The sequence below is a fragment of the Bacillus rossius genome, chromosome 17 (genome assembly GCF_032445375.1).
Source record: "Bacillus rossius redtenbacheri isolate Brsri chromosome 17, Brsri_v3, whole genome shotgun sequence".
Taxonomy (NCBI): domain Eukaryota; kingdom Metazoa; phylum Arthropoda; class Insecta; order Phasmatodea; family Bacillidae; genus Bacillus; species Bacillus rossius.
Window position 1 is genome coordinate 26,631,724 of NC_086344.1, and position 16,772 is coordinate 26,648,495.

At 36.8% G+C, this 16,772-nt stretch overlaps 1 protein-coding gene across 7 annotated transcripts in view; it reads right to left on the bottom strand.

Moving 5' to 3' along the window:
* LOC134540822 (kazrin) overlaps positions 1–16,772 on the bottom strand; it is a 352,698-nt gene that overhangs the window by 39,394 nt on the left and 296,532 nt on the right. For all 7 annotated transcript variants that reach the window (XM_063383782.1, XM_063383780.1, XM_063383783.1 and 4 more), the window contains 2 exons: positions 13,498–13,621; positions 10,312–10,456 (listed from right to left, as the gene is read on the bottom strand). In XM_063383782.1, the coding sequence (XP_063239852.1) occupies positions 10,312–10,456; positions 13,498–13,621 (269 nt within the window). The remainder of the gene's footprint in view (positions 1–10,311; positions 10,457–13,497; positions 13,622–16,772) is intronic.

The window sequence follows — 16,772 nt, forward strand, 5'->3', positions numbered from 1 at the left end:
CAGATGATTCACGTGGTAAAGGTTGTTAAATGAATGTTGCAATGGAAAAAAAAAATCATTGGCCCGACAGGATTGGTGTGAACCAGGTGGTGATACGCGAATAAGCACTTTAATTTTTGAAAAATTAAAATGTAATTATTAGGACAGTAATATCGGATTCACTGTCAGTGAAGAATGGTTTGGAAAGGTACGCGACGTGAGTTGAAGGTCAAGCCCGGGCGGGCAAGTCAGCCAGCTGACTGTGATAAAGTACATAACCAAGTACTTCCCGTTACGCGGTGTCGTATTTGTCATACATAGTGGGATTGGAGGCATATAAAGATAAATGGTGTGACATATTTATAGTTAGGTGTTATTCAACGCATTTTTATTACGTAAAGTATATTTTCCGACACAATTTTTGAACACATTAAATAAATCAGCCTTGCTATTTATGGAAACTAATGCTTCAGAATACGTGATTTCGAATAACAAGAGCATTTTTAGGAACGAATTAGTCGTGCTAATTGAGGGATAGGTGTATTAAATTGCATTTCAGTGTTATATATATGGTGTATTGACATGCTTTTTGGTGATATTTCAGCTTTATCACAATCCACCATATAATCTTGTCCCTGAAACTTCTATCGCGCCCTGCACCTGATCCAAATGATAACAATCAGAGAGGGCGGCTACCGAGATTAGCAAGCTGGGCAACCGTCCAATGTCTTCGACTAACTGGGACCTGCGCAAGTCCTTTTTCATTTTCATTTTCCTCGTTCATCTAGTTTTCTGCGAAAAATATGGACGTTAAAGTGAATTGGAAATTTTTAAATTGTTGTTTGCATGTAATCCAAAGTGCTGGTCAATAAATTTTGATTTAAAATGAGCTTTTGCGATTTCATAATACAGAAAACTTTCAAAGATTTTATTTTGTCACATAAGAAAAGGTTATTTTACCCTGGATTTGATCTTTAGCATTTATGAAACTATTCTGAAAATAATTTTTTCATGAAAACGAATCAAAAAATTCCACAACATAAATCAGCAACCCATCATCCTAATTTAGGTCCCAAATTGGCTTAAAAATGTTGTTCAAAGAGTTTATTTTAAAATTTTTAGGGGGTGGTTCTACCAAACCATCCTTTCCACTGGGGGCTATTCCATACTCCCAGCCCTTTTCCCCCCTTGGTAAGACGCTTCTCCAAAATATTACAACCCTGCAGAAGTAAATGGTCCAGTCTAAGGCTACCAATGCATATCAAAAAATATATATATTTCAAACGCCTTCTCAAATGAAAGAAAAACCTTAGCAACCATCGAAAAAAAAAAAAAAAAAAAAACTAAGGATTACAGTGAAACCTCCATACAGTAAAATCTTGGTAAAAAGTTCTGTAGATGCACAACTATGACTAACACGTGTTTTCACTGTTTCTAGAAATGACATAGGCGTTTGAATGCCAAGCAATTTGTATAGTACAAAATATGGATGTTTATTTACTGTGTTTAATCGCATAATCGTTTTACATTTTATACTAAAATCAAGTTTGAAAAGTAGAGGTGCAATATTTATGGAAAAAAAGGTTTTTTGTTAGGTAAATTTATTCATAAAAACAAAACCTATTCTTGCAAAGTACGTTTATTTAAAAAGAAGTGTATACAAAAGAACACCAAAGAATTTAAATTAATAAGTCATGCAACAAAACCATTTTGTTCAACTTTAAATAGAAAAATTAAAACAGTGACCCAAAAGTGAGCCGGAACTAACACACTTAACCACGGAACAGTGCGAGCTATCAAATTTAGTTAACTGGCCACGAGACCAAGCGCGTGCGTTGCATGCAATCGGCGGGATATCGATATTCGACTAAGTTCGTGCGCTCTATACGGAAATCAACATAACCAAACATGAATGATGCTAAATTGCTAACCATTGCTGGCTACATTTTTATAAGCAGTACACAGTGACGGAGATGACAAAGATGAACAGATAAAGGTTATAAATTTTGAAATGTCTTTAAAAGAAAATTTACAAATCAGACCACTTTGTATTTTTGTTAAATAAATAAGTAAGCGGTAGTATCCGAATAAATATTAGATTTTAACTTTAAAATACATAGTTTTTTTTACGGGAAAACTGCCTACAGAAAGCACTTAGAATCTTATAGCGGGACCAAAAAAATCACGCGACATCAATGCGAGAATTTTTTTCTACGAATTTTGACGCCCTAAAATAACTGTGCAACGATTATGTGCAAGTGACGACTATACGCTAAAACATGGTATGCAAAATTTTTGTCCCATTGGAAAGCATTTGCATGTGTTAGAAATTGGTTGGTACAAACATTAAAGGATTATGAAAAGAAATAAAGGTAAATTTTTCATTTTTGAGAAATTATGAATTTAAAAAAATATTTGTGTTAGAATCCACTGTATCTTAGATTCAAACGTAACTTGGTGCGTATTGCATACCGTTAAGACTGTCACATATAAAACTGAAGATTTCTGATAAAGAATTAAAACAGTAATAATAAATAATCATCTAATTTCTTGTAATGCCTTATTAATGCTTAAAGTAGACTGTGAGAATACCAGTTTTTTGATGTGAAGCAAATATCAAATTGAATGTTTAAAACATTTGCAAAGTATAATCAAATTGAGAATAATGTTCTTGGTAAAGCTGTACCGGTACTATTACACTTACTTATAAAATACAAAACTGAAGTACAAAAATAACTGTTCAACGTTTTTAAGGTTGAACTGATTAAGTGATTAACTAATTGGGCCCTATTTATGAAATCATTCAATAATAATTATAACCATGCATAATATTAAAATTGAGCATTAATAAAAGCAAACTGAGTGCAAGTTTTTTTTAAGTAGGTAACCTAATTTATTAAAGAAAACATTTAAATAAAAAAAAATAAAAATTTCATGAGGAAATCTTAGGCTTTTAATGTTTTAAAGCTTTGCAACAAATGTGAAGCTTCACATCAGATGCAAATTTTTCTGTCACAACTAAAGCTTCAAATTAAACTAACAGCAAATTTCCTGGCAAAGTAAAATCGAATAATAAAAAGAGCTTCGACTGATTTTCTTAGTCAAAGCTTCACAAAGTCTGACTTCGGTTAAATTTCTTAAGAAAAAAAATATATTTTTTTTACAGCAAATTATGTGCTGAGAGACAGAATTCCATGGCATTTGGAAAACTGGCACATTTTTAGTACGATTGCTATAAGAAATACACTGCAGTTTTTGTGATACCCACACTTAAAATTCTACCTGTTGTGTCCAGATACACAGAAATCTGATATTGTTGAATAAATGACCTTGTTCTACACTGTTTACTCATACACTCATAATACACCAATCCCTCACTTAGAAGGTCTTCAGATAGCGCGAATTCATTTAGCACGATGTTAATTTTACTGTCCCAGTATTGGATAGCTCGCCTGTAAATTTCAGTTACCACAAAATCGCCACAGACAAAAAAATTGGTTGTCTGTAAAGTCGGTTTAGGGACGATAGTTTAACGTGACGTCATAACAAAACATTGATGAAATGATTGCATACTTTTATGAATAAAATTTCAATATTTTTATTGAATTATGAATTCAATATTTTTATTGAATTATGAATCCAATATTTTTATTGAATTATGACTATTTTGTATGGAAACAAAGAAGGAGTGAAATGAAATCTACAATTTAATTGATATATTTACTTTCATTTGCACTCATTAATTCAAACATGTTTATTACTTTAACGAACAGATTATTTTAACTATAACTTTTATACATGTTTGCTATTTAACTTCTTCCAATCTGTGTTATTCTGTTAAGGATAGGACGATGATAGGAAAAGTAGGAAACGAATGAGAGTGTTTCAAGTTTAAAGTGCCTCGAAAAAGTCAAATTGTTGGTTGTTCCAATCGAGTGGAAGAGAGATAGATGCGGCGCAAGCGTACAATGAGCGTAACGGGACACAGAGTAAGGGGACAATGTGCGTAACGGGACACTTTTTTGTGCGTGCAGCCGGCGTTCATCGATTTATTATACGTTGTCACGTCAATAACGACACATTTATGATAGACCACTAGATATTCTTGTATTTGAAATTTTTTTTTAACGTATTCAGAACAGAAACAAACATGGCTACCATCGGAGCCAAGTACTCGTCTTCTATTGGTCGCACGAAGCAACGTACACGGAAGAGCTCAGCACTGCCGTGCTAATCCGTACGGGCCCGTCTCCGTTTTCGGGCCATTATAGAACTGGCCTAACGGACGCAAACGGCGGCGATCGTGCCGAGATGGTGTTTAACGTGGCGACGGAACGGTATATTGATTATTATCGACCCGACGGCGTCAGCTACACCGCCTATTCGAACGACCGTTACGTTGGAAGAGCGGCCGTGCGTAACGGCAACTGCGCCTCGCCGACGAACACCAATCCCTCACTTAGAAGGTCTTCAGATAGCGAGAATTCATTTAGCACGATGTTAATTTTACTGTCCCAGTATTGGATAGCTCGCCTGTAAATTTCAGTTACCACAAAATCGCCACAGACAAAAAAATTGGTTGTCTGTAAAGTCGGTTTAGGGACGATAGTATAACGTGACGTCATAACAAAAATTTGATGAAATTATTGCATACTTTTATGAATAAAATTGATTCATTTTTATTGAATTATCTCTATTTTGTATGGATACAAAGAAGGAGTGAAATGAAATCCACAATTTAATTGGTAAATTTAGTTTTATTTGCACTCATTATTCAAATATGTTTATTACTTTAACGAAGAGATTATTTTAACTATAACTTTTGTACATGTTTGCTATTTAACTTCTTCCAATCTGTGTTATTCTGTTAAGGATAGGATGATGATAGGAAAAGTAGGAAACGAATGGGAATGTTTCAAGTTTAATGTGCCTCGAAAAAGTCAAATCGATGGTTGTTCTAATCGAATGGAAGAGAGATAGATGCGGCGCAAGTGTACAGTGAGTATAACGGGACAAAGAGTCATCCTTTTTCGTGCGTGCAGCCGGCGTTCATCGATTTATTAGACGTTGACACGTCAAAAAATATAAGGGGATGACGTCACGCAGTCTGCTTCAACTCGGTAAACAACTGATGTACCGTGGCATAAAGTTAGCCATACGAGAGGGGAAGAGTTGCACGTGCACGTCTGACTACGCTATCGGCAGTTGTACAAACATCAACTAGGGCAAGTTCAGTTGCGGCTATGGAGTTTAAAGGACCAAATATTGATATGTCCGTGCCTAAGCGGCCGTACCGTACCGTTGTCGCCTGGCCACAGACCGGGCCGTGATGAACTCAGTCTAGCCAGTGGCAGGGAACTCACACACACACAAACACAAAGCGTCTGCCCACTCGTTTGCCGGTAACTGTACGTGCCCAAGCACCTGCAGTTGGAATCGCATTGGATACATGACTTCCAAGTGAGAGCGTAATGCATCGTGTTCAAGTATTTGAGACAAAACTAGCAGTATTACGGCATGCAGAATGCCATGAAGGCCACCCTTATATTGTAGTTTTAAGCAAGTCAACTGTGCGCACAATTGTACGAAATAAGGACTCTATCAAACGTTTATATAAGTCTGATGCTGTTGGTTGTACTAGCGGGAATATATCTGACATTAGATACCGGAACAGATAATGAATAGATGATTCACATGAAAAAGGTTGCAATGAAAAAACATCACGGGCCTGACGGGATTGGTGTGAACCAAGTGTTGATATGCGAACAAGCATCTTTAATTTCAGAAAAATTAAAATGTAAATATCCGGACAGTAATATCAGTTACAATGCCAGTAAGGATGGTTTGAAAAATTCGCTGAAAGGTACGTGACGTGAGTTTAAGGTCACTCCGCGACGGGCAATTCAATCAGCAGACTGACGATAGATATATCCCGTTTCGTGGTGTCGTATTTGTCATACAAAGTGTTTGATGGTAGGCTTACAAAGATATGTGGTGTGCCATATTTATTGTTGAGTGTTATTCTACACATTTATATTACGTAAAGAATATTTCCCTACACATTTCGGAACACATTAAGTAAATTAGCCTTGCTATTTATGGAGATCAATGCTTTAGAATACACTATTTCGGGTAATACGAACATTTTTAGTAAGGCATTAGTTGGGGAATGCATTGGTGTACAGCAAACTCCGCTAGTGTTTCCCATATTTTTCCTTGCCCCACTGTAACATTTTTTTCCTTACCTTATCATTTAGACATATTACAATATACAGGTTGGATTGGAATCATTTTCATCAATACTACATAACAAGCACTGCCAGTCTGAACAAGAAAATTTTTTTATAGATCTACTTTGCAACACTACATTACTGATTGTGATCATTAAAAGAATATGACTATACCAATTGCAGGGTGTCTACCAGATCTAGTAAATGAAATTCCCTGATTTTTTCAGGTTTTCCAGGTCTAAAACTTATTTTTCCAGGTTTTCTTTAACACAATTACGACATTCCACGAAACTGAAAAAACTGCATAACAGTACATTGACGGGTTTCAAAGTAAGTATTTCAACTCACTTAAATTAGTAAAAAAATTACCTTCTTCCAGATGTGGTCAAAGTGAGTCAATTGATGGCAAATAAAACATGCTGCTACAAATATTTCACACACTTACTTTTGCAAAAACATTAGAAAAAGGAAGCTTACATCAATTTCGCAGTGACTCAACTTTTGCGTCTATTGCACTTGCTTCAGAATGAGCCAAATCCAACACTCGAGCCTTCTTCAACTGAAATGCCTTGATCTCCTCTTCAACTATTATTTTTTCTGCCTTATTCTTGTCCGTAGCTTCCTTTTCTTTTTGTTTTGTTTGCAGGGCTTCCTTATGCCTACAACTAGCATTTCTTACATACTGAACATGGACTTGGTGATATCAACATGCTCTACACCTCCAGAACGTTCAACAAAGTCGTACACTTGTATTTCTGCAATCAATGTTTCTTCCTGCAAGTTTTCAGTCAGCAGATTAGAATTCACTGAAAATCCTATTTCCAATGATGCATTTCCATGAGAAAGTACCAACATCAGCCTCACAAACTTTATAAGGTCTGTTTTGGCAGCTACTGTAAGTGCCTTACGAATGAGCATCCACAAGTGATCAAGGTGCCTGTCTTCTCGAGAAAAAGACGAGAACAGTGCTTCAGAATCAAGCGAGGAACATACCAACTCATATGATTGCTCAATGTTATCAGCTTCTTGTCCTGATAGCCACCTGTTTTGAAGACAACATTCTAAACTGTACTTCACACGCTGTTTCCTCACACCCGAATTTAAAGCCACAGACGGACATAATCAGGAAATTCCCATTGTAAGTTTGTACTTCAGGGGACTTTTGTCTTGAAGTTTTTTTACCATAACCTTTAGACAAGTCCTAACATCATTTTTCAGTAACAGGACAGACTTTTCTGGTACTTTCTCTTTCTTGATGGCATGGCGTACTGCATAACCCAACTTTCCTGGTTATCTACATCCAATCAAGATACATTGTGTTTCTACCTAAAGCTCTTCAGTACCTCTAGTTTCACAAACTTTCCTGCCAAAGCTAATAAACTGTCTACCAGTGAATCATAGAGAAAAGGTGCCATGGGTGCTTCACTTTGGAACATTGTAAGAAACAATTCCAGCTCTGATGTCAAAGAGTGGAAGAATGTCAATTTTACTTCTAGAAGATTATCTTCAAGAGCACTTTTCACTACATTGAAAGAGACAGATAAAATATAAACTTTACTAATAAATTTCTTTAGATGGGGTAACGTTTTCATGGCACGCTCAGCAACTGCAGTATTTTCTAACCATCTGATTGCACAAAATTTATTGGGAAAAAGCTCTGATCCAGTTATTATAATGTAATCTGCCCTCCTTGCAGGTACGTGCTTAAACAAATAGTAACTGTGCCTCTAAAAACTAACAACGTCCCATTGTGTAGCAGAAAATCCAGTTTTGAAAGCACCATGGACCGTATGAAGCTCACAGCTACCAATTTCTAGCAATGATGGCGAATCTTCACAAAAAGTGTCTGTGATATGTATTTTCAAAGCTAACAAAAATGCCCAGTTTACGTTGGGGCTATCCATAGATACCTGCAGAATATTTTGAATGTCAACAGAGGAGAGAGCTCCCAAAAATGCTTGCAGTAAACACTGAGATGCCCCAAGAACATTGATGTTAAGTAAGCTGAAACAACTTGGTCTTATCAGAGCGCGGTAAGGACATGCCACAGCACGTCACGTCAGCACGTTAACAAACCAGCTTGAACCAGTTTGTATCACGTGATTTGATGCCACTTCCGAATCCGATGGTAAACAAAAGAAAATGGACGTGGGAACTGTTCGTTATTTGCCATTCAAAAATAAAAACGGGAGGGGATATACACTTGATGCTACGTCAATGCAAAATGATCAATAAACAAAAAAATATTGCCAACTACAACCTACCAAACGAAAATTCCCTGATTTTTCCCTGATTATTCCCTGATTACAATATTCCCTGATTTTTCCAGGTTTTCCAGGTTTTCCAGGGTCAGTAGACACCCTGCAATTGGTTTTAAGACATTACGATACTGTATAGGTAGTATGAAAAAAAAACTAATCCTGTTTTTTGACCAAGATTTTTTTTTTTAGATTTCCCTGTATTTTTGAGGGTTTTTTTTAAGACAGCTATCCAATCCCCTGAGTGTTCACTCTTTTCCAAGTATTTCGAGCATGGAAAAACTTTATAAATAGGGACAAGATTACACAGGAATTGCGACAAAATAAAAGCATGTCAATAGACAGAATAATACCGAAATGTAAGTTATAACACCAAATAGCACCAAATTGCAAGTTAAACCATGATATTAAGCAGCATTTAATAAAAACTTGATTCAAATAACAAAAAAAGTAATCTTTTAATGTTTGAAATTCAAGGAATTTCTTTCTTTCCATACAAAGTTTGTATCAAATTGCATAGATCAAGAAAAATTAATTTGTTGGGTTTGATCCTGAATCTCTTATTGAATCACTTTCAAACTACAAAATCTTAACCAAGTTATTTTTATTGTTATGAATGTATCTGTTTTAAACTAACTTATTACAAATTATTTTCTCGTAAAAATGCAGCATGTCAAAATTACACTGTTTTGGTGAAATAAGTATTAAAAAAAAGAATTTATAAAAATCAAAACAAACCAAACTCGTTTTGTCTTAAAAATGGAACTGGAAAAAATAAAAAGAGCATGTGTAATTCAGTACACATAATAGAAGTGAAAGTTGTTTGGCAATTTAAACCTCGACTTGTTATTATATCGTAAAGGCTAAAAAAAACAGAGAGAGAGAGAGAGAGAGAGAGAGAGAGAGAGAGAGAGAGAGAGAGAGAGAGAAGAAAGAAGACAATTTGCTAAAAAATAACACAGTGTTGGCTTTTTGGATTTTTTTCCCTCCCAAGTATTTAAGAATCATAATTTTTTTTTCTGTAATTCTTAGAAATATGATTAAAATAAAAATAAATTAATAAACATGAGTTAAAATTATTACTCACTTAAAAATAACTTATCAGGATATAAATAACTATTGATCAATCAATAATGATTAATTGACAATAAACATTACTCACTGTTGAAATACACCATAAAGAAAAACTGTACGTGTTACTGTTTCTTCAAAAATTCTGCCATTTCGAACACACCAAATCTCTGAACAAAACATGAAATTCATAACGAGTAGCGCTTATATAGGCCCTGTGCAAGCAGAGGGTGTCAACACTCACAGCCGGCTGTACAGGATACCTATACCAATTTTCCCGAAACAAGCTCATACGCACAATCTCCGTCTTATTCTTTCTTTCATCAATCTCTCTCGTTCCATTTTTATTTTGTTTTTTGGGCGCGGGGGGGAAATGAATGAATCATCGCACATGAGGAGAACGAAAACAAGCCCAGCAACGTATACAGCTTAACGCTCTGTTCATATCTCTTTGGCCAAATAACGTATTCCCTATCCTTCTCGCGTCAGAAATGTTTCACGGAAAAGTCGCACTGAAAATTCGGCCCTCAAACTTTTACTCTCTTTGTCCCCAAAGAAGATTTACTTCGAAAAAATAAAACCATTGGCTCTTGCCTCCACCCGGTAAGGAACTCCTCCGTGAGAACTACGCTAGGAGGTTCCCCCTGCAGCTGGAATGCACCGGGGCGGATGCTACCCACCCGGGGGTCCCCTATCTGGAGACCTGCTTGGCGTTGCCGACGGCCCGGGCCACCTCCGCCTGGTACTCCTCCATCTGGCAGAAGATGACGTACCTGGCCGGCAGGACGAGCGCCTCCAGCTCTGCGCTCAGGTGCCGCCGGATGATGTTCTTGGACGGCGGGATGCCGAGCGCCGTGGCCATCGTGTCGCCGTTGAACGACGGCTCCAGCACCACCAGCGCGCCGTGCACTCCGCTGTCTGCAACACGGCGCGTTCCCCCCCGCCCACCTCAGTCTCTCCGTCACGCGCCCTTGAGGGAGACGACGCCCCGTCATCATCCTTCCGTCTTCGGCAGGAGTTCCGTGTCGCACATCCAAGCCATCCCTTGATCCTATCAAAACCTTTAATGTGTGTGTTAGAACCCTCTTTGAGGCGCACAGAAATATATTAAAAATAAATATTAGAATCTATCGTGTAACTTTTAAAAAAAAAAATTAAAGCAGCCAATGATGCTTGCTCTTGTTAGGATCGCCAGATAGCAGCACAAGGCTTGCTCACGCGAGGTATTTCGGCAATAACGCTGAAACATTGCGAATAGTAACATATTTATAAAGTGGTATCATAGAAATACCACTATGAAACAAAGGGTAATGTGTACCTACGTTTTAGTGTACACTATACTTAAAAGTTTATGGAGCAAATAAATGTTTATTTTTACTTCTATTTATTACCATAAAACAATTGCATTTAATGTTATAATTATGGCATAAGATTATTACTACACAAAAATCTTTTAAAAAAAGTTCAGTTACATTAAAAATATAACATTGGGTGTGTGTAAGGGGTGATGGAAAATGTGGATTGATTTTTTGAGGTGTCGTGTTGTTAATATGTTTCAATGTGAATATAAATGCGAGTGAATAAGGTCGCCCTGGTCGCCCCTGTAGCAGACTCTGCGGTCCCCACTGATCCTGCGGTACATGACGCTTGCTGTTTTAATTTGGTACATCGGAAGATCCTGAATATAACAAAAATCGCGACGCAACAATCAACTATGATCGTACTATCAGATCAAATAAAAAATCCGAAAATGATTTTTTTTTACTTCCTAACATTGTTTGTATTGTAAATTTTTTTTTGTTACGTCCAGGATCTTTCGATGTACCAAATTAAAACAGCAAGCATCATGTACCACAGGATCATGCCATCAGGATCAAAGGATAAACTTGGATACGTGATAAGAAACAGTTACGAAACTTATCAAACGATGGCCACGGCAGGAAATACCAATTTAGCACCTGACAGTGTTTGAACTTTTTACCGATGAACTCATCAACATACATCAACGTAACATGTTTTAAGTTAAAACCACTGATGGGTTCACACTCGAAGCTCGAATTTGAATTTGAATTTAAACAAGCCAACTATTTTTAAACTTCGTAGTGCTTCCAGCTTCTACTATTTTATTTGTCTTTAAATACCCACTACCATATTTCTGTAAAACTGTATCACGATTCATGACAACAATGTTTAGTACTCTATAGCAGGAAGAGAAAAGACTTTTCTTTTGCCACTGCGGAATAGTAGTTGGCAGACTAAAATATTGTAGGACTATGTACGTATGTACATTTGAAAACACACTAGAATACCAAGGAACAGAAAGATTTTTGAAGTGAAACTTCTTTACTGAAGGGGCAACAATTTTTGAGCGTTATGAAAATTGTGATGGTAGGGGAACCAGTAGAGTAGGGTAGTGCGTCATCGGCGACGCCACTCCAGAGTATGGTATTCAAAGTAGTCATGTAATTTAAGGTAAAGTTAAAGGTCATCATCTTTTTCAAGTTATTTAAGGTCAAAGCAGTCAAATAAGTTTAATGTTGACTTGCTGTAGCCTCTACACGAAACCCGCTGGGAAGCGTTGTGGGGTCAGCAAACAGGGTTCCCACATTCTTACTTCAGACAATTTCCCGGAGGTTTTCCAGTTTTCCCTGTCCCACATAAAAAAATATTTTCCCTGCCAGGCAAGGTTCAAGATAGAAAACAGTACAAATTATAATTAAAAAAAATTTAGACCATTCATACATACATGGAGAATATACTAAAAAAATTATGTCCGTGAACATTTCTGTTTACAGTTTGTACTGATACCATTCGGCAAATAACTGGAAATATATTGGAAATATATTGTTTTGCTGGAAATATATTGTTTTGATCAAACTTTGAAATGATACATTACTGACTGGTACTAGGCTTAAGAATATAGATGTTTGATTGTGCTTCAAATTGATACACAGTTCTCGGCATCCCTTACGTTAATCATATAGATACATATTGTTAACAACACACAAATTTGTGATTAAATTACTAAAGTCTGAAGATATTAAGAAATTACATAATATGAAATATAACTGATGATATTTAAACTAATACATACATTGTCACCTTCCCTGCATTTTCCAGTTTTTATGACATATTTCCCCAATTCTGAGGTTATCCTGTTTTCAATATTATCCTTGTCTGCAGAAACCCTGGTAAATAACTAATTCACCAATACTACCATTACAACATAAAGAAATGCATCTTATACTCAAATGTAAACTTTTCATTTAAGATAAATTCAGTGCTGCCAATTGCCAAGCACACCAATCAGTAATAAAACTGTGCCATAAAAAAAAGTGATTTAGTTAATGCCAAATACTACTCTAAAAAAAATTAGCACTCACTCCTTTACTGTAACTAGCCAATCCCATTCATTTAATAATAAAAAAAAATTATGTAAATTTGAAAGTAACTTAGTGTTTAATAAGCTAAATTAAGTTTAAGGATTTATATTTATGTTAATTAGGCTTCTTTCAAAATTTTACCTTCTATTTACATGAAACGGTGGTGTACATACATTTCAGAAGTGTCATTAAGTTTTTCTATTTCGGAAATGTGTAAATAACAAACAGTAATTTTGGAATTGGATGACTAAATCAGTAATTATCACATAACATCCGTAAAACTTGGCAGCACTGGAATTAAGGATTTAAATTGGGATTACAGTGAAATCTCATTTCGTTACTTGAAAAAAAAAAAAAAAAAAAAAAACCTTCTAAGTGCTTAATAATGCAAGTACTTTATACCGAACTGTTACTAAATTTGAAAACGTCTTGTTGGGACCCCTTAAAATATGCACATTCAAGAGATAAATTCTGTAGATGGAGGTATGTATTTTGTAATGAGGTTTCACTGTATCTTATTCTGAGAATAAACTGCGTCCGTCTCGGGTTCGAGCGAACGCCGCTCTCGACGCCCACCTTTCAGATTGTCTGCGTACTCGCCGAGGTCAATGTTCCTGGCCCATCTGATGAATCTCTGATTGGTCCACACCAGAGGGTCGGCGTCGAGGTTCTCACACTGGTGCCGCCTGACTGCTAACGCCTGCGCACACACACACCCCCACACATTCGTTTCCAAGGAAATAATAATTCATACAGATTATTCAGACAGAATAAATGGACTATTTTTTTTATTAGTTCTCACACTAAAGTTCTCATATTAAAGTACTGTAAATTAAAGGCCATTTAGTTCCATTTAGTTATTTACCATTTAGTTCAGGAATGAGCACAAACAAGCAGTGGAATCATTAACTCGAAACATATTTAGTCATAAGTTGACAACAACATTGAACTAATTAAAAAAATATACTTGAAACTTTGTTATGGTAGGAAAACCTACCTAACGAGAATTCCCCAAAAGGCAGGACAACTGCAATACACGGGAGTCTAAGAGGTTGCATAACTCCTAGGCCCCAGGAAAACCGAGACTCACAGGCGAACGAGTCCTTAGCAACAAGGCAGTGAGCTCTGATTGGCTCTAGATGATGTCACTTCAGGTCTGTGCTAATTGGCTCTAGATGATGTCACTTCAAGTCTGTGCTGATTGGCACTTGATGATGTCATGCTGGGTTCGCCGGGTATAAATACGGGTTTGTTAGCAAGCAGCAAGCAGAAGCAGAAGGTGCCTGGCTGACAGCCAGAGGCTTCGGCTTAACATCGCTCCGAAGAAGACAACAGATCGTCACGCTGCCGCCATCGCCCACGACGCCCGGAACTTCACTACACCACGACACTGGCGGCTTAGACAAATCGGCACCAGGGGCAGAAGGGAATTGCTGCTCCGCCACGAGAGACAGTCACCAACCGGACTCTACCTGTGGCGGCCGCGCCGTGACCTCCGGAGTCTATCACCTCCATCAGCAGCTGAGGTGGGACTTATCCGAATTTCAACAAGCAGTAAGTGGAACTTTAACTTTTCACACTGGACCAGGACTTAGCTGCAGACGACATAATTAGAAGAAACGGACTTAACCTCAGACGCCACGACTCACCACCAATACTCGCCAGGAGCGAGTAGGAACTCGCTCGGCAAGTAATTTTGTGAAAAGCTGCTAGTCAAATTTGAAGTCCTCAGGGGTGGGCGAATACCCCCTGAAGGAAAATAGTGAAGGGAGCAGACTTTTGATTAGGGACACTCGCTCAGCGAGTGGCGAAGGAGCGAGTCGGCGTAACGAGAGTGGAAGTCGACATCTACATCGTCCGCATACGGCGAAGAGGGGTTTATAGGCAGCGTTGGCGAACTTACCCGGAATTGACTTAGTCCATAGAGTAGTAAATTGATAGAGACAGGACTAAGACGACAGATAACCGGAAATAGAAAGACGACGAGTTGGCCGCACCTCAATAGTGTGTAGGTGAAAGCGCCACTAGGGATCTGACTTAAATGTTTATTATATAAATGGAGGGCGGACCCAAACTCGCGGCGTAGGTCTAAGTCTAATGCAAGTGTATGTTTTGAATGGTGTGTCAGATAAAGATTGTGTGTAACTGAGTAAAGTTAATTATAGTTTCTAACTTTGGAAGTAACAGTAAATTAATTAAAAGAAAATAGAATACTAAAATTATATTGTTTGTTGCCATAGCTAATATAATCGCTAAATGTCAGGATTATTATATGTTATTATTACGAGATTATTGCATCAAATTAAAAGTGTGTAATTTGTGTTCACAGAGATCGTCAGCCATTTGCAGTTAACCTGTTTCAGCTATTGAAGCAAACGGCGACGTATCAGTACCAAGTTTGCATGTTTGTCGTGTGCTATATGTTAACCAATAAAAGCGTTATAAAGGCAATATTTACCCTTCATAGAAAGTAAATATTTAATTTCCTTAGTATTTATTTTGTTTAATTACACTTTATTCCGTATGTTTACATTTGTAATCTATGATTATTTCAGATTTAAATTTCTTTGGTTAGCGTTTTGTCTATGTACGTATTACTCTATGTTAATTTTTATTTTAAATTATTGTCAAAGCTAGTATAGCAGTATTTTTGAAACCAATATTAATTTAAAGATGAACAACGACAGTAATAGGTAGTAATTTTAATAGTTTTGTTTTATCAACAACCTTAAGAAAGTCGTTTATTAGTAACGGGGAAAAAGATTCTTTAGAACGAATTGAGACTCGATGAAGGCAACATCTAAAAACGCAACGACTTCGACATTAATTGATAATTGAATACTTATAGAAGAATTGGAAATGTTTATTAATGCTAATATTGAATGAGATTTCGAAGGAACTACTAATTTGAATCAACAAAGATAAGATTCAGACGTCAAGAATTTAAACAATATTTAAGAAGAGAAGTCGACGAATATCCAGATTCAAGAGATCGTCCAATTAATATAAATTGCTTTGAAACTATGAAGAATAGTTGCCGTTGATTATCCTGAAGAAAGAAGAATCCAGTCAAAGAACGAAAAGTCGCAGTTCGAGCCCGGGAAGGATGACCGTCGTGCAGTCCAGCCCAGTTGCAGCCCACAGCCCGAAGGATGGAGTCGTGACGGCGCATATTCCTGCCGCCCGCTGAGACCGGAGGAGCAACACCGAGTTCGCAGTACTGATTGTGGCGAACCAAGGATTCTTCGAGCACCTACACGTCTCGTGGGTATCCTGCAGCAAGGTTTGGTCCCTTACCCCATCACCCGAAGAATCGCTGATTAAAGAAGTATCCTCACGAGTTACGATTTAAACAAGACGAACAATTTTCACCGAACTAGAATCTTTTAAGTTATTGAACGTATTCTTTGTATGTAAAGACCGTGTAATTGTTCATCTTTAGATTTAGCATTTAAATTCCGGAATCGCGATCCCGAACTAAATAATATTAAATAGTATAGATGGAACATATATAATGAGTTATATAAACAAAACTATTTTCAAACATAATAAATTAATGGTTTAAGAAAATACATTGCCAAGGTTTTTTTTTTTTTTTTAATTTTTTTTTTACAACTTTTTGTTATTGATCCATGAATATTTCTCTCTAGATTTTACTGTATTTTAGACCTCATTTTCTTGGACTCCTGTATGAAAACTGGGAAACGGGGGGGGGGGGGATTTAAACTGTAGGTTAAAATTCAATTGGAAAAATATTTGATATTCGTGAACATTGTGATATTGAATTCGGAATTCAATTGGAATTTAAAAAAAAGTTTATGCTTTGCAGGCCTACCAGCATGTGACAAAAA